Raw genomic sequence first — 21,985 nt, forward strand, 5'->3', positions numbered from 1 at the left:
GACAAGAGGCAAGGGGGTAAATGAGAAGCAAAAGGCTAAGGGAAAAAAGGAAAAAATAGAGGGAACAAAGCAAACACCATTCTCCCAAACACTGCATTTTACAAAATCACACAATGCCGAATGCCTACCCAAGTTAGTACAGTCAATGACAGTCATCCCCATGATGGGCAACTCCAGGGCGCAAGCCTGCAGGGGACCTTGTAAGCAACGTCACTTGACCTGGCCGGCTGTTCCACCCAGGTGCCACCTCTGCCACCTTATCTTAGTACTTAGTAAGGTACTCCGTACCTCAGCACTCAATAGACGTACCTAGGTTCAAGTACAAACAGAAGCAGTCTCCATCGTTGTTCGGTATCGAGTACGTTTACAACTTTGTATGTACAAGCCAGCTTCCAGTATAACCTCTTCGAATTACGTCTACAGTCGACACAAGGTCACGCTCTCGGTCATCATCCCATTATTCACCCCTGCATACCGCTCACTTCCCCGCGTCATCAAGATCCTAGCGCTCAGCGGACACACACACACGGCAATAGCGTCACCAACTACCTATCCATACCAAGCTCGACCATCACTACCCTCCCTACCTACGGACCTAATAATCTCTGACCATGGCCGAGACTGCGTCAACAGCTGCGTCTCAGTACCTCAAGCATCCGTCCTTCCACCGGACATTCACCCTCCCACCCACAGCAGACCATGAGGCCCTGGAAATAGGCTACTCGGATCTCGGCCGTCAGCCCGCAGACAGCCACGTCGAGCCACCACCGCCCGTCATGCTTTTTATGCCTGGCATGTTCGCAAGTCGACTACACGGCGTGCTCATGGATGTTGTCGGCCAGAAAAAGGGCGTCCGTGTCCTGACAGTCGATCGGTAAGGGCAAGCTGTGCACACCATGAGCAAGTAACGTCGTCAACAATGTGCGCTGACAGGTATAGGTTCGGCATTGGCAGCTCAACAAACGTGCCTCTTGCAAAGAGAATCAGCATCTGGACTGAGCTCGTTCCAAAACTTTTGGAAAAACTTTGCATATCTCACGTATCGCTCGTCTCTCATAGTGCAGGGACTCTATACCTTTTGAACACGCTCTACACCTGCCGAGATCTTCTTTCACCTACCCGTCCCTATGCCGTTCTCATGGGTACGCCTCCGCCTCACCCATCTCTATTCACTGTACTAAATTAAATTGTAGCACCTTGGGTCGATGTCAAACACTCTGGTGTGACGTCTATGCAAGCAGCCCAAATGCTACCCGATGTAGCACTAGGTTTTGTAGACACATTCTCCAGATCAATAGGCACATACATAGCACCCGCAGTTGGCTCCAGCCTCACTTTTATGGAAAATTGGTTTGCAGGTGGCTCTCAACCAGATCTAGTGTCGGAAGAGAAGCGCAGGTACTGGCAAAAGGAATATGGCGTCTCTGCCGAATTCCTAAATACCGTGTTGGAGGCCGTTGTCCAAGATGGCTTCCAGGAGAGCACCATCGGCATCAACGATGAAGCCAGATTATGCTTGAGAAAAGGTGGTTCATGGGGTGAATGCGACGATTTCACCAAATTTTTCGGCAACTTGGCTACGTTGGAGATGTCGCGCGCCCAGAACCCCAAGCTGCTCATCAAGATCCTCTTTGCGGAGCAAGACTCCATGATTGGCCAACGCGGGCAACAGTACATGGAATCATGCTGGAGACAAAATTATTGTGACGGCCAAGATGTTCCGTTTGTCATAGCTACGAGTACTGTTGAAGGTACAGATCATGATGGTATCGCGGGCAAGATTTCAGTGCTAGAAGATGTACTGGGTCACCTTGTGGATTGACAACGTTTAAGCAACAATCTCTTTACTCAAGAGAGCGCGACCATACGCAAGAGCAGCGCAAATCTACATCAAGCATCAAGGAGGCCAAAAGCGCCATTTTCATAAACTATTCATCGTTGCTGAGTGTGCCAAAAAGGTATGATCAGCCTGTGGGCTCACAATTAATCACTCACCCAGCATCGCCACGCTGAATTTGAGGCTTAAAGGCGACCGGGAGAACAGCCAGCGATCCGAGTAACACGTGCGTGTAACCTCTGTCACAAAATTCTTAAAATTCTTTTCTTCTCTGCTATCATTTATTGGCAAGAACAACCCAACTAGGCGAATTCAAAATTAGCTTGGTGCCTGTCAAGTCGTTTTAGCTGCTGCTCGTCTAATCCACGTGTCGACCGACCATCGCGATACGGCCCCGCCGGGTTCCCTCTGCACCACCACCTGAAGAAGTCGCGACATCGTCTCTGCCTCTCCCACAGCGTCAACCATGTCGTCGAAACCGAAAGCGCACGTTGCTGTCATCGGTGCTGGCCTGTCCGGCCTACGCTGTGCCGATGTCCTCCTGCAAAATGGCTTCCAAGTATCCATCTTCGAGGGCCGGGACCGCGTTGGTGGGCGGGTTCACCAGACCCAGCTCAGCAATGGTCGCCGGGTCGACATGGGCCCTAACTGGATACACGGAACCACGGGCAATGCCATGTTGGACCTGGCTCTGGGGACGGGCACCGGTATAGACGACATCGACGAGGTCTCCTGCGTGTTTGACGAGACGGGCGTAAAGCTGGACGCTGCCGATAGCGTCCGGTACGAGACCATCCTGTGGGACATTATCGAGGAGGCTTTTGCGTACTCGGCAAATTCAGAGGCAGAAATTCACCCAGACAAAAGCCTACTGGACTTTTTCAAGGAAAAGGTGCCGTTGAAGATACCCGACGACCAACCAAATGCAGAGGCAAGGCGCAAGACGGTGTACCAGCTCTGCGAGACATGGGGTGCCTTTATCGGTTCGCCAGTGACGAAGCAGAGTCTCAAGTTTTTTTGGCTGGAAGAGTGTATCGATGATGGTACGAGAGATAAAAAAGCACCTGGTCGATAATCATTGCTAATGACGAATAGAGAGCTTATTCTGTGCCGGCACCTACCGCAAAATCCTGCAACAGGTTGCCAAACCGGCACTGGACAAGGCAGACATTTCTTTCCAAGCAATCATGGAGAGCATCAACTATGGAAAGAGTACAGATGGTAAAGTCACTGTTCAGTTAAGGGACGGCAACAGCCACGAATTCGACGAGGTTGTCTTGACCACACCACTCGGCTGGCTGCAGAAGAACAAGAGCATCGCCTTTAATCCACCGCTTCCTTCCTCCCTCACCACCGCCATTGACGCCATCAGCTACGGCTGCCTCGAAAAGGTAACGCAGCAATGCAGCCAAGATGAGCCTCCGACCCGCTGACTTTCCAAGGTGTACATTAGCTTCCCGGAGGCATTCTGGCGGGCAAAAGAGGGGCAGCCCGAGGTCGCCAAGGGCCTGATCCGATGGATGGCGCCCGACTACCATCCAGAGCTCAACGCCAGCCGCTGGCCGCAAGAAGCCGTCGAGCTGTCCGGCCTCGGCGCCGACGACGCGCACCCGACCCTCCTATTCTACACCTACGGCGAGCAGTCGCGGTGGTTCACCTCGGAACTCGCCAAGCGCGGCGGCAAAAAGGACAAGACGGAATTCGCCATCGAGTACTTTAAGCCGTACTACTCGCGCTTGCCCAATTACACGGCTGATGCGCCAGCGTGTCGGCCTCTGGATTGCGTGGCGACGGAATGGCTGAACGATGAGCTGGCCGGCAACGGAAGCTACGGCAACTTTCAGATTGGGTTGGAACGGGGCGACGAGCACATCCAGACGATGCGTGAGGGCTTGCCGGACCAGGGCCTGTGGTTCGCGGGTGAGCACACGGCGCCATATGTAGCCCTCGGCACAAGCACGGGTGCGTACTTGAGTGGTGAGGCAGTTGGGGAAAGAATCTTGGAAAAGTACGAGCAGCTGTAATGACCAGATGATGGCCACGGCTTAGATTAGTAACTTGCCAAATTGCGAGGCTGGATCAATACATTGTGATTATGGGTAAAGCTGGGGGAATGCTGATAGCGCATTTACCATTCAACCCGGAAGAAGAGAAAAAGAAAAGAAAAAGAATAGAGAAAGAATAGAAAAGAAAAGAAATTGCATCGTCTTGGCAATTCAGATCATAGCGATCAAGACTGTAGCACGTTCGGGGCTCCGCATCGGGTATTGCAACTCCACTTGGCCCGACCCCGATCCGAAAGCACGAGTAGCCCGATCGAGGCTGATGCATTTAGTCAAGGAAATTTTTGTCATCTTACAGTGTGTCAATGAGCTCTCTGCTTCTATCTAGTGATTTGATCTGTCTTACTCATCAATGGCTTGCATTCTTGGTGCGCGATTGCCGATGCGCATTGCCCGCGGCCAGCTTCGCGGCGCCAGTGTCCAAAGTATAAAGAAGCCCGCCCTATGCCACCCCTCCTCATCTAAAAGCATTAAACCATATACTACCAACAACAGCATCACCGAAACGCAGCAGAGAACACGATCCAATATGCCCGAGACGATGCGTGCAGTTCAGATACTCGGCGACAAGTCGTCGCCTCGACTCAGTTTCACGAGCACCTTTCCCGTGCCCACCGCCGCCCGTGACGAGGTGCTGATCCGGGTGTCCGCCGCCGGCATCACCGCCGACGAGGTCTCGTGGCCAGAGGTGTACGAGTCCAATCGCATCCCCGGTCACGACGTTGCCGGCACGGTGGCCGCTCTCGGGCCCGAATACGAGGGCCCCCTCGTGCCGGGCGACCAAGTCTTTGCCATGATCAAGGCCGCGACCAGGGCCGGCGGCCAGGCCGACTACGTGGCCGTGGGCGGCAGCGAGGTGGCGCTCAGGCCCGCGCGCCTGTCCGCGGGCGAGGCGGCCGCGCTGCCGATCCCGGTGCTGACGGCGTGGGAGGCGCTGCACGAGCACGCGACCGTCGGCGCGGGCAGCAGGGTCCTGGTGACGGGCGCGTCGGGCGCCGTCGGCACCATGCTCGTGCAGATTGCGAGCAGGCTGCTCGGCGCCGAGGTGGTCGCGCTCGCGTCGCCCGAGAGCCACCCGCGGCTGCGGGACCTCGGCGCCGGCCTCTGCGTCGACTACCGCGCCGCGGACTGGGAGTCGTCCGTGGGCGGCGTCGTCGACGCCGTCTTCGACACGGTCGGCGGCGAGGTCTACGCGCGGAGCTGGCGCAGCCTCCGCCAGGGCGGCACCATGGTCACGGTCGCGGATCCGCCGCCGGCGTGGGCCTTTGACGGCGGCAAGCCGGAGCAGCTGGCGGACAATCCCGAGGCCAGATTCGTCTACTTCGTCGTCACGGCCAGCGGGGCGCACCTGGCCAGGACGGCGCCGCTGTTTGACAACGGTGTGCTGAAGCCGCTCCCCGTGGTCGAGTTTGAGGCGGAGCGCGCGTTGGAGGCGTGGGAGTACGCCGGCCAGCGTGGCAAGGCCGGAAAGGCCGTCATTACGTTTTTCCAAGATGTAAAGGGCGTTAAAATCTGAGCAAAAGTTTTTTTTTCGGCAGCTGGAAGCTTCAAGCTGTATGAGCAATACACTGGACCTGCACCTGTGCCTGTGCCTGCAGTCACCGGAGAAGCTGCCCGTAATTAGCAGGATGCTGATGATGACATGTACAGTGGCTTAAAGTCCATGAGTCGCCCTTGTTAGTAAAGAAGTAGGACCGAATGTATATAACAACTTCACTTTACAAATCACAACCTGCACGAGTAAAGAAGCGCTGCTACAAAGTGACGCAATACGGAGGACGATATGAAAAGATGAAGAAACGGAGAAATCAGAATCAACATGCTTCACAACGATACCGCCAGAATCGCAGCTGTTAATTTGGTAGTTAGTTGGTCATAGGGTGTGGATACGGCTGGCGCGAGTCCGTCAGGCGCCGATGCTCCCGCGCGCCCAGTAAACATCATCGCACGAGGACCGGTGAAGCTCGGAATTCAGCGACAAACTAGGCTTCAATCTGAGATTAAGTAATTGAGCTGCATCGCAGCCTTGGTATTGCCTACTTTTTCGCGTCTCGCAAGCGGCCCCAGCATGGCCACCACCGAAGCGTTTACCGGCAGAGCACTCCGCATCGTGCTCGCTGACGGGAAGCCCGACGTCATTGCCTCCTTCAAAAAGGCCTTCTCGTCGGACACGTACCCGGACATTGTCAAGACGGCAAGCTCGCCCGAGGAGCTCGAGGCCGCGCTCTCGTCCACCACCGGATGCGACGCCGTCCTCCTAGACATGGACACTTTTGGCGACGCGTCTGTGCTGCGAGCCATCGAGGACAGCCGCGCGGCGCCGCCCGTCATCTACCTCTCCCACAACCCGGGCTCCGACACGCTGGAGAATATTGTGCTGCGCAAGGCGGCGGCCGGTGTCGTCAGGAAGGAGGACAAGACGGAGGATCTCGTCTACGCGATCGAGGCCATCCTGGAGGGCCCTGTCGAGGGCGGCGAGACGTCGGCCGCCGTGAACCCCAACCGGCTGACGGTGCGGGAGAGGGAGGTCTTGAGGTACCTGCTGGAGGCCATGACGACGGGCGAGATTGCGTCCGAGCTTCATCGGAGTCTGAAGACGATATCGGCGCTGAAGCAAAGCGGCTGCGAGAAGCTGGGCGTGCATAGCATTGCGGGTCTGTTCAAGCTAAAGGATCGCATTATTTAGGCGTCGCTCTGACAGATGAACTACAACAATGCACTGTTTTCAACTCATCGGCGACAGTATAGCCATGGGCAAAAACACCCTTCCGCATCTGTGAGTAATGGAAGTTTGAAAATACGGCCCTGATAGGGCCTTACACACAGTGGCTACGGCTTTTGCGATGCCGTACATTAGTTGTAATGATGAATGGATAAGTCTAAAGGGACAATCAGGCTATGAGTCCACTTCGTAATAGAAGCTATGAAATACCACTAATTATCAACTCCCACTATATCGCAAAAAAGCAAGGCAGAGTGAGAGCGAGTACTTGAAAAAGAGTATTGATGATGTAATATAAGCATTAGCAAGAAGTTTATTTATTATGTAGAACTATTACTTAATCCATGACCAAGTCATCGTCCGAACTACTATCCAAGCTGCTACCGACACTGCTTTCTGAGCTGGAGTCTGAACCGGAAAACCAAGGCTGACCTCGCTCGCTATCGTACTGAGAATCTGCACTTGGAACCGACTGGCTATCTGGAGCATCCTCAGACCCACTATCCGTATCATTACTGATATTGTTGTAGTTTTCCGTATATAGCGGTTCAGGCCGCGCTGCAACATAGACAATATTGCTCATCTGCTGTACACGTAGAATCAACTCGTGCGATTCCAGTGCTGTAGCAAAGTACCGGCACCGATTCACCGCACGTAGTGCCGATAGGATTATAGCTTTCTTGCATGTGTTGAACTCGTATGTCTCGGCTTCCGTTGGAATGCTGAAGTGAGGGAAAATGGTGGCAAAGTCGAATGGTAGCGTTATACTAACCTGTTGCTCCTTTACTTTCTTCTCTTTCTTCTTTTGTTTCTTCTCTTTCTCCTTTTCTTTCTTCTCTCCCTCCTTTTCTTCCTCTTTCTTCCCTTCTTTCTCCTCCTTTTCTTCCTTGATCTCCTTTTCTTTCTTCTCTTTTTCCGTTTCTTTCTCTTCCTTCCCTTCTTTCTCTTCCTTCTCTTCCTCCTTCTCTTCCTCCTTCTCTTCCTCCTTCTCTTCCTCCTTCTCTTCCTCCTTCTCTTCCTCCTTCTCTTCCTCCTTCTCTTCCTCCTTCTCTTCCTCTTCTTTCTTATCTTCCTCTTCTTTCTCTTCTTTTATTTCCTTTTCTTTCTTTTCTTTCTCCTTTTCTTCCTCTTCTTCTTTCCCTTCCTCTTCTTCTTTCCCTTCCTCCTCTTCTTTCCCTTCCTCCTCTTCTTTCCCTTCCTCCTCTTCTTTCTCCTCTATTTCTTCCTGTTTTTTGTTCTGTATTTCCTTCCCCTTTCCCTTCCTTCTTACTTTTGTTTTCCCTCCCCTGGCATTTTCTATTCTATTATTTGGGTTTATTGTAACCAGCTTACAATGAAGCTCGAAAGCCTTCTTTGGATAATCCAATCGAAACCAGTACGTGAACGTCTGATCTGCTGACTCTTGGTTAGAAGATTTGGCCATTCTTGCACATTAGAGGCCACCGCTGGAGCTGTGTTTCGGTACTTACTATTGATTGAATCTGTACCGCTCTGATCCGACGATGCTGCCCCCACAGAGAGCCATCCCACAGGTTGCTCAGTTTCGGAGTCGCTGTTATCTTTGGCTTGTATAGAATCGTCGATGTTCCTTTTTGCCCTCCGTAAAGCCTTTTTGAAATAGTCTTTTGAAGATAGCCCCGATCTAATTTCACGGTCATCCGAGTCCTGTATTATGCCAGCTACTAAGCCTTCACGGAATGCTGGACTAGTAACTGTAAGTACCTCGATACTACGTTGTACTAGCTCTGGTATCATCCACGCCCGATTCCCTGAATCTTGGCGACAACAATTCTCCAGAGCCTGATCAAGAGCAAAGTATGCGTGAACGCGACGGCGGCCAAATCGCGATGATAATCTATGGGTTATAGCAATAGCTATCTTATCATCTTCTGAAATTTGAAGCACGTTGTGACGTATAGCCCAGTCAAATAGCATAGGGAATAAATCCACACTCTGTTCAAAGATGCTTCGATGTAGCTTTCTTGCAGTGTCAAAGAGAAACCCTTTAGGGCTCATCGGCATGCACGCTAGTCCAGCAGCTAGGCAGTGGGCGTCCGTTCTCCAAAGATAGAAACTGCCACGAGAATCATCATCATCTAGGTAGATCCAGTCTCCCTCTTCAACTGAGGCGTTCTCCACACGCTCTCTGACATCTCTTGGCAGATTCTCTTCCTCGCAGCTCCATAAACAAGACATGTCGACTCCTGTAGCATCAGCCCAGGCGGCTGTGCTACCTAGGGCCCCGTTGCGCTGCTTGTAGCGAAAGAACTGCTGCTTCCGAGTTGAAGTGCGGTGTGATATCAGCGACGGCGTGAAGTGGGCTAGGTCAAATACGCGGGCCGGCACGCCGCAGTTCTCTGGCAACACTGGTAGGCAACCAAGAGCAAGCCAGAAAAGCAGCGGCAGGGGTGTTGGATCAGGGACTAGGCTGCCTTGGGCCTGGACGGAGTGGACTTTGAAGTAAAGTCTGTCGCCAGCAAACGTGGCCGAGCCCACAGGCTCGAGTGATGGCGGTGTCCACACCATAGCGCCAGTGATCCCATAGACCGCCCGGTCGTTACGCCACGCACCAGGGCGTTCAATGAGAAGGCGCATGGCGTTGTCAGGGTTGATCGAGAGGCCGCGGTCGTCTCGCTTGCCGTACCGGCCCAGTAGGCCGACGACGAGCAACCAAAAGCAGTGCACAGGCAACCACGTATCGCGATCCATGACGCGCAAGGCGTCGCCCAAAGGCACGTCAGGCGCGTACATCTGGACGAGGCTCGCAAAGTTAACCCAACCCGTAGCTGAGTTCATAACCGCTGTCCCCGTTGCCGCTGCAGCATCTGACGTTGGAGCACGCGGCATCAGGTCGAACCGCGGAGGGCTGGTTAGGATGGGCACGCGCACACGCTGGAAGTATCGCTCACGAGCGCCACGGCGACGGTGCAACTGGAACCCGCCACGCACGTAGCCCGTGTCTTGGGTGTCTACGGCGTTGATAGCGTGGAAGCGATCGCTGCGCGCCTCGCGGAGAAGGACAATAGGTGTGATGATACCCAGGAGTGCCATGATAGCTAGTCCCACGGCGACCCAGGTACCAATCACACCAGCTAAATCACTGCTGTCGGACATTATAGTTGTTAAAAAAAAAGCTATTATAAAACTTATGTAGCTTAGGTTGTAGCTTCGAGTTGTGCCTCACTAAAAATATAGATATAGTCAGGTAAAAGGTGTCTCGTACTCACGTGAGAGAATTACCAATCGATCCTACTACCAACGGCGTAGCAACGACTTAGTGCAGTGCCGGGATTGAAGTTTGGGGATAGATTAGAGGTCTAATAAAGCGGGATACTGAGTGTAGGCTAGTAGAAGAGATATAATGTAAGTAGAAATGATGTAAGTAGATATAAGGAGCTACGGAAATAAGTAGAATACTAGTATGTACGGACAGTTTGGACTACCTTGTTAGGGTCAGACATACTACAAGTCAATAAGCTACCTGGACAACGCCAATGTCGAGTCAAATGGTACCGGTTACACTGGTCTAGCGACAAATTAAATTAGCGGCACGGGATGATGTACAAAAGCTGGGGCGAAACTTTCGCTTCCGAGATAAGACACAAGTATCAAACCGTCCAGAACATGAGTGACCACACTGCTCAAAAAAGACGGATTGTTCTAAAGGTGGAAGGGTAATTTGCCCATGACTGTAATAGTGGGAAGTCCAGGGAACAGTTCAAGGTTTGGAAAAGTAGATGACAAGGATCTAGCAACAATAAGCACACCAAACAAGAAAAGAATAATGGTACACAGCTGCACCGTTTTCCCGGAGGTAAACTCTCGACTCCCTCGCTCTTGCCAATTTCTCAAAGTAAACTTTTGCGCATTCACAGTAATAATGCTGCGCAATAGGGCTTCTGCTGTGAGTTTTGTAGTAGAATGAAATGCCGAGATAATTTTGCCTACCCTACAGCCGATATTCGAGGGTAGCATATATGTATTTTTACCAGGAGTGGGTTTTCAAAGCATAATATCGGTTGTTAGCGATATGAATCGGTTCTGTTCTAGTGTATTTATAGCGCAGTTCTTTTGCGCGCGAGTCTGTTTTGTCGTTGGTCAGCATTGGTGGTCATCATTGGCTGTGTTGGATGGCGATGGAGGTTCAACATGCGATAGTATGCCCGTGTGGCGAAGGATCTTCCATGCGAACGAGGCGCTGCCGCCCATCAGAGCGTCAAATGAAGCAAACCAAATACCAAAAGCCGCCGTCATAATTTCCCTTCATTGCTCTATTTTCGTATTCGGGATCACTGCCTACTGGATACTTTCCTTGATGGAACCTTGGGATACAAGACAAATCTGTCACACGCAATTGCGATTTACTATCCGACGGCGTTGAAAACAATTCAAAAAATCTCGCTTTGTATGTCGAAAATCTCCAACGTATATTAATCTCAAACACAACTGGGGAGTAAAGGCCGGCGGAGAGTTGGCACATGCAAGATGCACCCCCGGATTTAAACGAGCCAATCAGCAGCACGCAATGTCAGCTAGTAATAAGCAGGCCCCGGCCTAAGCTCCCATCATCGGGTTCATCGTCACCTTACCGAGGCAACTGGTGGGTCTTGAGGCTCAAGCGGCTTTCAACGATGCTCCGGCTGTTTGGTGCACATTTCGTTCCGAGCAAGCGTCTTTGTCTAACTTGTTTCCCCATCCTCGCATCGCTCGTTGTCATTTTGCTTCTCTTCCCGTCTCTAGTCTTGACAAGAAGAGCTCTCTTTGCCGACGCCCTTTTCTCTTGCCTCTGCCCACGGCAATCTCTCTCTCTCTCTCTCTCTCACACACACACACACACAATGGCTCCTCCAGCCGAAACCTTCACCCGCGAAGAGGTGCGCGAGCACACCTCGGAGGACTCCCTCTGGTGCATCATTGACAGCATCGTCTACGACCTGACCGACTTCGTCATGGCGCACCCCGGCGGCGAGGCCGTCCTGCAGCAGGTCGCCGGCCAGGACGCCACCACTGCCTTCTACAACCTGCACCGCCAGGAAGTGCTCAAAAAGTACGGCGACCTCGCCATCGGCACCGTCAAGGGCGAGACGCCCCAGGTCATCGTCCCGCAGCCGGGCGACCTGTCCCAGATCCCCTACGCCGAGCCGCTCTGGCTGACGCCGGCCTTCAAGACGCCCTACTACAACGACACCCACCGCGCCCTGCAAAAGGCCGCCCGCGTCTTCGTCGACGAGCACCTCATCCCCGAGGCCCAGGACTGCGAGGCCACCGGCCGCTACATCTCCCAGGACATGATCGACCGCATGGCCAAGGAGGGCATCCTGCACATGCGCCTCGGCCCGGGCAAGCACATGAGCGGCGTCAGCCTCTTTGGCGGCGTCATGAAGGGCGAGCAGTTTGACTACTTCCACGACCTCATCATCGGCCAGGAGTTCTCCCGCACCATGCAGCGCGGCTTCCAGGACGGCAACATGGCCGGCATGACCATTGGCCTGACCTGCGTCCTCAACTTTGCCCACGACGAGGCCTGGAAGAAGCAAATCGCCGACGAGGTCTTTAGCGGCAAGAAGAAGCTCTGCCTCGCCATCACCGAGGCCTTTGCCGGCTCCGACGTCGCCGGCCTGCGCACCACGGCCGAGAAGACCCCCGACGGCAAGCACTACATTGTCAACGGCACCAAGAAGTGGATCACCAACGGCTGCTGGAGCGACTACTTTGTCACTGGCGTGCGCACGGGCAAGCACCTCTCCGTGCTCCTGATCCCCCGTGGCGAGGGTGTCGAGACCAAGCCCATCAAGACCTCGTACTCGCCAGCCGCCGGAACGGCCTACGTCACATTCGACAACGTCAAGGTGCCCGTCGAGAACCTGCTCGGCGAGGAGAACAAGGGTATCCACGTAATCCTGTCCAACTTCAACCACGAGCGCTGGATGATGTGCACGGCCACGGTCCGCGCCATCCGCACCATTGTCGAGGAGTGCCTCAAGTGGTCCAACCAGCGCCTCGTCTTTGGCCAGCGCCTCATTGACCAGGCCGTCATTCGTCACCGGTACGTTGCCTGTAAAAAAAAAACAAAAAATCCCCGAGTCTTCCATACTGACAGTCAGATAGTCTTGCCAAAATGATTGCCCTCGTCGAGTCTCACCAGGCCTGGCTCGAGAGCATCACCTACCAAATGTGCCACATGCCCTACAAGCAGCAGGCCCAGCACCTTGCCGGCCCCATTGGCCTGCTCAAGATGAGCTGCACCCGCGCCGCCCACGAGATTGCCGACGAGTCCGTCCAAATCTGGGGTGGTCGCGGCCTGACCCAGACCGGCATGGGCAAGCACATTGAAATCTTCAATCGCACGTACAAATTTGACTCGATCCTGGGCGGTTCTGAGGAGATTCTCGGTGATTTGGGCGTGCGCCAGGCCATGCGCAACTTCCCCAAGTCTATGCTATAAAGAAGGGCTGGGTAAAAAAAGAAAAATGAAAATCAAACAAAAAGCTAGATGACTTCGTTGGCGAGATCTTTGTCTTTACATGTACTCTATTTATTTCTCTGTATCTACGAGATAGAAATGTAGAAAAAAAAAGCAAAACTGCACATCACTCAACACATCTTCACATCGAAATTACTCTAGTTTCTTCGTTTTTCCAAATCGCATATTCATCTGCCCTAGTATTAACTAGCTACAAACATTCGTGTTGTCGTCCTAGCGTTCATGGTCGCGTGCCAACGTCCATTGTCGTGTACCAAACTTTTGAATTCGTAAACACCCAAGTGAAAGAACAAAAACTTAATGCCCAAGAGATCCATTCGTCGTGCTGCCAGCGAGGCCATCAATCTTGTTCCTAGAATCTCTATACGTCCGTTCCAGTAGCGTGAATTGCCGAGCTTTTCGTCGATCCTGCAATCGTGTGTTGCAAACCTAAGATGTAACAAATGAAACATGTAAAATAAACAGCCAAGAAAGAATCGTGGGTATCATGGAGCTGCCACGCCAACTTCAATCTCGAATTTGCCGAGTATCGCTCTACCGCATGATCTAGTTGTTGGGGCAAGCTGCCTGGACGTGACCGGACTGCTGGCACTTGTAGCAAATCTTTTCGCCACCAGTGGACTCCTTGGGGCAATCGCGGGAGTAGTGTCCAGACTCGCCGCAGTTGTAGCAGCGCATTCCGTTGACGCACTCGCCTAAGTAGCGTTAGTCAAGATCAAACATATTGGAGGGGGCTGTCCTACGAGACATGTGGCCGTAGCCGCCGCAGGAATAGCAGGTCTTGCCGGCACCGCCGCCATAACCACCACCGTAGCTGCCGCCATACGAGGACTTGGTGCAGTGGCGAGCGATGTGACCCATCTCACCGCACTATTAGATGTTAGATAATGATTCGGCAACTGACTGTTCTATTCTTGCCTTGTAGCACTCGGTGGACTGGCCGTTGCCTCCAGCAGTGGGGCACTCGCGAGAGAGGTGGCCAGGCTGACCGCACTTGTAACATGACTTGTTCTCCTTCATGGGCTCCGAGCAGTCACGGCCTGGCTTTGTTAGTCATATCCTGGGCGTTGGAAAGTGGGAAACTAACTCAAGTGGCCCTCGTTGCCGCAATTATAGCTGTGTCACTGTGAGTGCGTGGTGATGATGGTCGGAAGTGGTTTGGGGCTCATACCACTTAGCAGGTCCCTTGGAGGGGCAGTCGCGAGCCTATTACTTGTGAGACTGTGTTACGCGGAGCGAAATTTGTTGTTTGGGTATACCTGATGACCGCTGTTGCCGCCTAAGTTTATATTAGCTTTTCCATCTGAGTGAGGGGACAAATCGAGGCGCAAGGAATAGAGATAGATCCAGTGGGTGTCGTAGAGCATCTCTGGGGGGAAAAACCACCACAGCTAGATGCCCTGCCATCAGAAGCCCGAAACGCAGGAACACAGCGCAGCTGGCGCCGTGGGATTGGGTGCTGAGGGTTGGAAGATAGTGTGCACTCACAAGAGTAGCATGCGCCACGGCTAGGAGCGGGAGCCGAATCAGAAGGAGTGAATTCCATTTTCGATAGTTGAGACTGTGCAAATTGAAGCTAGGAGAGGGCCAAGTCAGCAATTTGCGTGCAGAGAGCGGATAGATGTAGAGGTTGGAATGCATGGTTCAGATGCAGCCCGAGGAAGTAGCCCATTTCTTCGGTATGAAAGTGGCAAGTGGGATGGTTGCAACATCCAGCCATGGCGCTGGGAATACACAGGATGCAAAGGGAATACTGACTGGGCGTCGAATGCAAATGGAGAGAAAATCGAGCTCAGAATGTGGTGATGCACAAGATAGAAAAGCTGCAGTAGTTATCGCGAAAAGTTTTTGGGCCAAGTGCTGCTCAGCTCAGCAATTTTTATTTTTTTTTACTGGGTTGGGCGGGCCGTTCGCTGCCCACACCAGGCTGGAGCCTGCCTAACCAAACAGGATGCACACCTGCGATGTCTGAACAAGGCGTTTTCCACAATCGGCATTGACCGTGGAGAAGTCGATAGCATTGACTGGCCCCTGCATCAACAATTGACCAGAGACATGAGACGGAGAAACTTTGGCGTCGAACTTGACCTTCTCACAATTTCAGTGCTCTTCTCACCCAGCACCCAATTGCCACTTCGCCCGTTTGCACCGTGCCGCGCGCACGTTGTTACTAACTAACTAGCTGCCGAGTGCCCAGTTGCCCAGTTGCCCTGGCGCATCACGGCGCAGATGATCCGTGGCTGATGAGCGGTGTGACTTGCCGCACGCACGGCCAGAAAGCTACCAGCAACCTTGTTCTGATGTAAATTGTGAGAATGTAGTGCATTTTTGAGAGATTGTCTCGACCCTTGGTAACATTTTCATCCATCTAAAGCTTAGCGAAAACCCTGTGCGCAGTTGCCGCGTAGTGACATCACGTGGAGTTGCGCCTCCGTCACTTGCCACATCGCGTGGGCGACGCGTCTCCCGACTGGCGTCACCGGTTCCATGAAGCGCCTGTCCCGCTTCAAAAGAGGCGGAAGATGACAAGTTGGTTCGCCAAGGGGCGCCCTGCTCTTCAAGAAGCCCTAGAAAAGATATGCAATCAGATCGACGTGGATATAGCGGCTGGTACAAATTTCTGACGGTCCCCTTCGCACGACAAACATGCTGATTGACTCTAGACTTGGAGACCTCTAGCAATGCTCAAGAACTCGCTCACTGCAGGGCTCTGCTACACAAAAGTACTACCAAGAATGACTTGCTAGAGAAAGAAAACACTACCCTTCGAGCTGAGCTCGACAAACTGCGGCATCTGAATGCTATCGGCGCTCTCGAGCCTCTCCCGTCGCCTAGCTCATCGATGCCGAACGGAGTGCTTGAATCATCCGACCCAGTAGTGGCCCAGAAGATTGAATACACGAAGCTCGCACAAAGATTTCGGCTACTCAACGAAAACTTTCGCAAGGCCCGTGGCGCTCTTGAGCGACGAAAGTCTGAGCGTGACGCGTGGAAGAGGCGTTTCGAAACGTTGCAGGAGCAAATCCAGGCCGACGACTGCAGGACTGGCGTGCAAATTTCGAGTCACGCATCGGAAGCATCAGCTGCTCTGCAACCAATCGCAACATCATTCAGTGGCAGCTTCTCTAGCGCCGCCGATCCGAATGATGCGGTGCCGGAGCCTGCGGAACCACAACTGCCTCCTATAGCCCTCAACTCATCGCCGGCGAGCCCCCCCGACGGCCCCATTCTCGGGCCCCTTGACTCGACACAAGGCGAATCCGATGCAAACGAGCTTCCGTCTCTCCCTAATACCGAGTCGTGCTCTGACCCACTCGTCAAGAAAGAGTCGTCATCGGATGGTCCCGTTGTCATATCGGAGCGACCCGTCAAGAAACGGAAAAGTCACGAGACCGCGGAAACACGACCGCTCGTCCAGGTCAAGGCAGAACCGGAAGAAGATTTGAGCCCATCTGTTGTTGGAGAAGCACGCATACCTATGTCACAGGAAAGCATCGACCTTGGGCATATTACCCATATGACGACACCGCGCAAGCCAAGAAACGCACAGCCAACCATGAGACTGCCGGATATCTACAGAATCCCGCCACAAGACACGGGCGCGGTGGTGACACCAGGCGCAAGATATATCCGGCACAACATGCCAGTACCGCAAACTGCGAGAGCCAGTATCATGTCGTCTGCCCTCACCCCAATAAGCGTTAACAGAAGGATGATTCGGTCCGGAGGAGACAAGCCTGCCAAGTCTACACGGAAACGACAACTTGACGAGGGTATCGCGGATATAGCAGACGACGGTACCTCGATCCGGACAGGCCAAGAAAAGACGCCTCTTCAAAATGTGCAGAATCGCAACATGACGCCTAAGAATCGTATAGAGCAGCTTCTGCACCAAAAAGAGGCTGAAAACAGCCCGGTACTATTGAGATCATCCCGTCAAGCTCGTAGAGGTCCTTCCATAACGACAGCGGAACTCAACATTCCCGAGCGTCGAGAACTCCCTTTTGAGAAGCAAGCACGCCAGAGCAGACCAGCTCTCCAGGCCTCCAGCGCCGCACAAACGACACCGCGCTCACCGCAACGCCGGATTCGAGAAGGCCAGATTCGCCATAAACCGCCTCGAGACCTACGCCTTGACGATTTCCGAGTCAACCCTGCAGCTAATGAGGGACACGATTTTGCCTACTCGGACGTGGTTAGAGACAAAGACGACAGAGCCTGCCTGCCTGGATGCACAGAGATGCATTGCTGTGGAAAGCAGTTCCGCGCCTTGGCAATCTCGCAGCGCCCTGACCCACCACTGACGGCAGCGCAACGAATGGAAGAACAAGAGTTACTGGAGCGGCACCTTGGCGACTATGCATATCGTCTGGCGACGATGGACCCAGACGAGCGGGCCGAAGCATGGATACAAGCCAAGACGCAAGAGCTCGCGAATAAGTATGGTAAACATCGGCACAGATACTCGCGCATGCAGTCGCCTCCGGGTTTCTGGGATGCTGACTTCCCCAGCACGCAAGAATTGCACATGGGTCGAGAGGAGGCTGCGGAGCGGGAGAAGCGGGTCATTCGAGAACGATACAGAGAGGCGATGAAGCCAGGAGGGCGGTGGCTGTTTAAAGACGAGTAGGCCTTTTTGCGGCAAATGGCTCTCATGTATATATTTTCTTTTTCTTCGGTCGGCATTCTTAGTGGCATTTACTAATTAGCGAAGAGGCATGCTTCAAGGGCTGAAGCTTGGCGTTAGTTGGGCAGAGTCGTGGTCCTGATGACATTCCAGAGTTTATTGCTTTGCCAATAAAATAAGATGGAATCTACTAATAGAGCACACTCCGTACGGATACTCCTTGCTTAATAGTCAGGGCTCCGGTGTGTATTTTAGTCAGCTTTACAATCACCAATGGCTGAATGGTCAAGTAACAAAAAGCTACTTGGTTGACGAGCCAGCCCTCGCTTTACGATGGCGAGCCAGAGGGCGGATGTACAGACACAGAACAGAGAATCCGCATATCGTCGATCAGTGATTCCATTTTCGTTCCTCCTTTCTTTTTTCTTTTTTCGACAAGAGCTAATTTCGAATTTTATGTTGTTGCTTGATACAGAGGTTCCTTAGTTGATGCCTCAGACACCTGTCACCAACGGTCCGGCCAGCCAGATTTAGTCATAGTTGGAACCCACAAAAGTTTTGGCTGGCCCTCTCCCTCCTCCGCTGGCGCCAGCCCAAGCGCATCTTTGACAAGCTCTAGTTCGTGCGCTGCCTCTTCCATCTCATCATCGGGCTAAATTTCACCTTTTTCTTTTTTCTTCTTTTTCGTTTGCTCACCATCCTTCCTCACCCGGACCCAAGCCCGCAACTTGGCGCATCTTTGGATTTCTTTCGAAGCCGTTCTTTCTGCTTATTGATTGCATTTCGTTTCCTTTGCCTAATCTGTGCTCCTAATTCCCGCTGCCTATTTCCCCCCAACCTGCCATCACCAGTCCGCGTCTGGCCGCGCGTGTCACCAAGAAGCAGTCGGATCAAGCCGAACCGCATCAGGGCTGCATTTTAGCATCTGTCCCGCCATCAACACCACCGCGTCTCTTTCGAAAACTTGCAGCTCTTGTTTATCACCAGAGCCGCTTGCGACAGACTTGCGCATCACTACCGCGCAGCCTCCCCCGACGCTCCGAGAACCCCCCCAGATACGGGAGAGTCACCCCCTGGGCGGCACCCGTATCACCAATCTCCCCACGCCGGCAGGATGAGTAACCGCCACCATCTGCCGGCTGGGCAGAATATACACGCCCACGGCGGCATGCCCATGGAGATGAACGGGCCTAACCCGCCGGGAGGAGGTCCGAGACGGAGGCAGCAGCATCAGCAGTACATGCCGCAGTATCATCAGCAGATGAACCCCATGTATCAGAATTACGGTCACCAACACAACCCCTATGCGCCTCCTCAACAGTACTACAGCATGCCACCGCAATTCCAGAACGGAGGCATGCCTTCCCCGGGATACCCGCCTTACCAAGGATACGGTCGCTCGCCGCCTGCCATGCCACAATATGTGCCCATGGTTGGTGTTAGCGTTCCGCCCAACTTCCCGCGCCATGCCCAGAACTCGCCGAGCTTGTCGACTCCTTATCAGCCTCCTCAGCCGACTATTCCAATCCCTCCGCACACGCCCTCCTCGACGCACTCGTCGCAGATTCAGCCGCCACCCACACCACCCACACCCCAAACCCACGAGATCATTAATCCGCCTCTTGCGGCTCAACCAGTCTCTCAGCATCCTACACCTCCTCCCCCGCCTCCTGTCGTGAATAAGACACGCTTCCGTCCTCCTCTGCCGTGGATGTCATGCGCTGCCGCCGAGTTTCCGGTCAGAACTACGCGTCTGCGCAAGTCGCGACAACGGATCGACAAAAGCACCAAAGCTGTCATGCTCCCCAAAGATCTGCAAGATACTGCCACAGCTTCCTCGACTACCGAGCAGGCTCCGTCTGCTACGCCAGAGACTACCACTACACCAGAACAAACTACCGATGCCTACCAGAAGGCACAAGACGCGCAACTTCAATTGTCTGAGCAGCCTGTCCCCGAACCCAGCGAACCCGCTCCGGCGGTGCGCGCCCCTCCAACAAGCTGGGCCAACCTCTTCGCCAAAACACCTGTCGCCGCTGTCGTCGCTATCAATGGTGACAACGGGGCTTCGAATGAGACAAACGGCGCCACTCCCGAGGGCAACACCAATGTCATTTCATCCACACACAAGGCCAATGCCAACTCTGTCGCCGAAGCTATTCGATCATACAAGGTTGGTGCGGCTGAGCAAAGGACTGTCTTCCTAGAGCCCCGTGGCCTCATTAATACTGGCAACATGTGCTACATGAACTCGGTGCTTCAAGTCCTTATGTTTTGCTCCCCTTTCTACGACTTCCTCGACCAGATCAGCAAGCGTGCTGCCCATAGTTTCAAGAGCGAGACGCCACTTCTGGATGCCATGATTATGTTTATGCACGAATACAAAGTGCTCAAGTCGGCACCAACGGATGAGCAGCTGCGCAAGATGATCCGTGGAGAGGAGATTGAACGCTATGGGGAGCCTTTTACTCCTGAATTTGTATACGAGGCCATAAGACAGCTCTCGCGATTCGCCAGTATGCGCCGGGGTCACCAGCAGGATGCCGAGGAATTTCTTGGTTTCCTTCTACAGTCGCTTGACGACGAATGCACCCACGTCATGAATAACGCTTCGCAAACTGCCAGTCAAACCGGCAGCTCCGAGGTTGCTTCGGTTGACGGCTCCGCTGACCCCAGTGGTGACTGGCTCGAGGTTGGCCGCAAGCAACGCGCTGCTGTCACTCGTTCCTCGGGCTCCAACACGTCCACCCCTCTAACCAAAATTTTCGGTGGTCTTTTGCGCTCCGAATTTCGCGTTCCTGGCTTGAAGGATTCCATTACTACGGAACCTTACCAGCCTCTTCAGCTCGATATTGGGTCCCCCGAGATCAGAAATGTTGTAGATGCTCTTCGTGGCCTCACTCGTCCTGAGCGTCTGCAAGGTGATTTTAACTCGCCTCGTGGCAAGGATATCATTGCTACGAAGCAGGTTTTTATTGAAACCCTGCCTCCTGTTCTTATTTTGCACCTGAAGCGCTTCCAGTTTGACGCCGAGGGCGGCACGACGAAGATTTGGAAGAATGTCGGATACCCTCTTGACTTGGAGATTCCTCGGGAGGCGCTCTCTCGCCAGACGCGCCAGAGCCTTGGTGACAGCGGTCTGCCCAAGTACAAGCTCATCAGCGTCATTTACCACCATGGCAAGAACGCTAGTGGCGGTCACTATACAGCGGATGTTCGTCGTCAGGATGGCCGTGAATGGCTGCGCCTCGATGACACAGTCTTGCGCCGACTCCGCGGCGAGGAAGTTGCCGAGGGCGGCTCGGAGGAGGAGATTAAGGATGTGCGCAAAGACAACGGTCAGCCCAGCACCAGCACCAGCACCAGCAACCGCTTCGGCGCCATGAATGACGAGGATGAAGGCAACGATGAGGGCTGGAATCAGGTCACTGGCTCTGCCGGAAGCGGTGGAAAGCGATGGAGCGCCGTTGCGAATGGCGCCATCAACGGCGCGAGCAAAGACAAATACGCCAAGGAAAGCATCAAGGACAACAAGGTGGCATATCTCCTATTCTACCAGCGTGTCTAAGTACGAAGCAGCTCCAGAGTTGGCTGTACAGGACATGATTTCTATGTTTTTGTGCTTTTTTGACGAAAGAAGAAAAAGGAACTTTGACGTGCAGAGATGGTTGACGAGCGACGCTGGGATTGAGTGTACATATATCCCCCGGATCCGACTGTATGCGGCGTTACCAGGCGTCTCGGTAAATAAAAGTGAAAAGGAAGAATGGGCAAGCGGAAAAGCAATGGCATTAGATATTTTCGATTCGAGGGAGGGCGATGAGGGAACGAAAACTGATGATGGAGACGGTCGATTGAGTCGGGATTCATGGCCCAAAGGCCGGGAGGAGGGGACGGAGCCGGAAAAGAAAGGTCTATATGTATTTGTTTGTCTGGTAAGGGCGGGATGTGATGGGCATTTAGGAGAAAAAATAATGCAGGCGGTATTCATGTATATTGTCTTGGTCGGCGTACTATTTAGGGTGCCATGTGGAGGAGAGAGTCTGTAAACAGCAGATTGGGAATGTGTTGTAGTATGATGGCAGAGATGAATGGTAATTCCTTAATTACATCTGACCTTGGGGGGAAACAAAAAGTGCGAAAATATGCGGCATCTATCTGAAATCACTGTTTTAATTTGGCAGGAAAGCGAGCGCAACAAACGCAAATGGACTTGTTTTCAATGGGCTGAGAAAAAGAAAACACGGTCTTG

At 53.2% G+C, this 21,985-nt stretch overlaps 9 protein-coding genes across 9 annotated transcripts; 7 read left to right on the forward strand and 2 right to left on the reverse strand.

Moving 5' to 3' along the window:
• Positions 1-611: 611 nt before the first annotated feature.
• Positions 612-1,822, forward strand: V2A60_009480 (uncharacterized protein; the record flags this gene model as incomplete). The annotated part of the gene is made up of 3 exons (XM_083260745.1): positions 612-874; positions 940-1,142; positions 1,194-1,822. 3 exons carry the CDS (start codon positions 612-614, stop codon positions 1,820-1,822), a joined length of 1,095 nt encoding a protein of 364 aa, XP_083116871.1.
• A 481-nt stretch (positions 1,823-2,303) lies between these two features.
• V2A60_009481 (flavin monoamine oxidase family protein) lies at positions 2,304-3,861 on the forward strand (the record flags this gene model as incomplete). Its single annotated transcript, XM_083260746.1, has 3 exons — positions 2,304-2,880; positions 2,933-3,228; positions 3,280-3,861. The coding sequence occupies 3 exons, from the start codon at positions 2,304-2,306 to the stop codon at positions 3,859-3,861; spliced, it is 1,455 nt and encodes a 484-aa protein (XP_083116872.1).
• A 391-nt stretch (positions 3,862-4,252) lies between these two features.
• Positions 4,253-5,416, forward strand: V2A60_009482 (NADP-dependent oxidoreductase; the record flags this gene model as incomplete). Its single annotated transcript, XM_083260747.1, has 1 exon — positions 4,253-5,416. The coding sequence occupies one exon, from the start codon at positions 4,253-4,255 to the stop codon at positions 5,414-5,416; it is 1,164 nt and encodes a 387-aa protein (XP_083116873.1).
• A 552-nt stretch (positions 5,417-5,968) lies between these two features.
• On the forward strand, positions 5,969-6,586 carry V2A60_009483 (helix-turn-helix transcriptional regulator; the record flags this gene model as incomplete). The annotated part of the gene is made up of 1 exon (XM_083260748.1): positions 5,969-6,586. The coding sequence occupies one exon, from the start codon at positions 5,969-5,971 to the stop codon at positions 6,584-6,586; it is 618 nt and encodes a 205-aa protein (XP_083116874.1).
• Positions 6,587-8,627: 2,041 nt separating this feature from the next.
• Positions 8,628-9,736, reverse strand: V2A60_009484 (uncharacterized protein; the record flags this gene model as incomplete). The annotated part of the gene is made up of 2 exons (XM_083260749.1): positions 8,628-8,696; positions 8,774-9,736. The coding sequence occupies 2 exons, from the start codon at positions 9,734-9,736 to the stop codon at positions 8,628-8,630; spliced, it is 1,032 nt and encodes a 343-aa protein (XP_083116875.1).
• A 1,724-nt stretch (positions 9,737-11,460) lies between these two features.
• On the forward strand, positions 11,461-13,067 carry V2A60_009485 (acyl-CoA dehydrogenase/oxidase; the record flags this gene model as incomplete). Its single annotated transcript, XM_083260750.1, has 2 exons — positions 11,461-12,668; positions 12,731-13,067. The coding sequence occupies 2 exons, from the start codon at positions 11,461-11,463 to the stop codon at positions 13,065-13,067; spliced, it is 1,545 nt and encodes a 514-aa protein (XP_083116876.1).
• A 585-nt stretch (positions 13,068-13,652) lies between these two features.
• V2A60_009486 (uncharacterized protein) lies at positions 13,653-14,652 on the reverse strand (the record flags this gene model as incomplete). The annotated part of the gene is made up of 7 exons (XM_083260751.1): positions 13,653-13,801; positions 13,850-13,976; positions 14,025-14,146; positions 14,194-14,222; positions 14,278-14,312; positions 14,366-14,385; positions 14,595-14,652. The coding sequence occupies 7 exons, from the start codon at positions 14,650-14,652 to the stop codon at positions 13,653-13,655; spliced, it is 540 nt and encodes a 179-aa protein (XP_083116877.1).
• Positions 14,653-15,628: 976 nt separating this feature from the next.
• Positions 15,629-17,736, forward strand: V2A60_009487 (DNA repair protein endonuclease SAE2/CtIP C-terminus-domain-containing protein; the record flags this gene model as incomplete). The annotated part of the gene is made up of 2 exons (XM_083260752.1): positions 15,629-15,716; positions 15,770-17,736. 2 exons carry the CDS (start codon positions 15,629-15,631, stop codon positions 17,734-17,736), a joined length of 2,055 nt encoding a protein of 684 aa, XP_083116878.1.
• A 1,111-nt stretch (positions 17,737-18,847) lies between these two features.
• Positions 18,848-21,301, forward strand: V2A60_009488 (mRNA-binding ubiquitin-specific protease UBP3; the record flags this gene model as incomplete). Its single annotated transcript, XM_083260753.1, has 1 exon — positions 18,848-21,301. One exon carries the CDS (start codon positions 18,848-18,850, stop codon positions 21,299-21,301), a length of 2,454 nt encoding a protein of 817 aa, XP_083116879.1.
• Between the last annotated feature and the right edge of the window lie 684 nt (positions 21,302-21,985).

The sequence above is a fragment of the Cordyceps javanica genome, chromosome 6, assembly GCF_051103115.1.
Source record: "Cordyceps javanica chromosome 6, complete sequence".
Classification (NCBI taxonomy): Eukaryota; Fungi; Ascomycota; class Sordariomycetes; order Hypocreales; family Cordycipitaceae; genus Cordyceps; species Cordyceps javanica.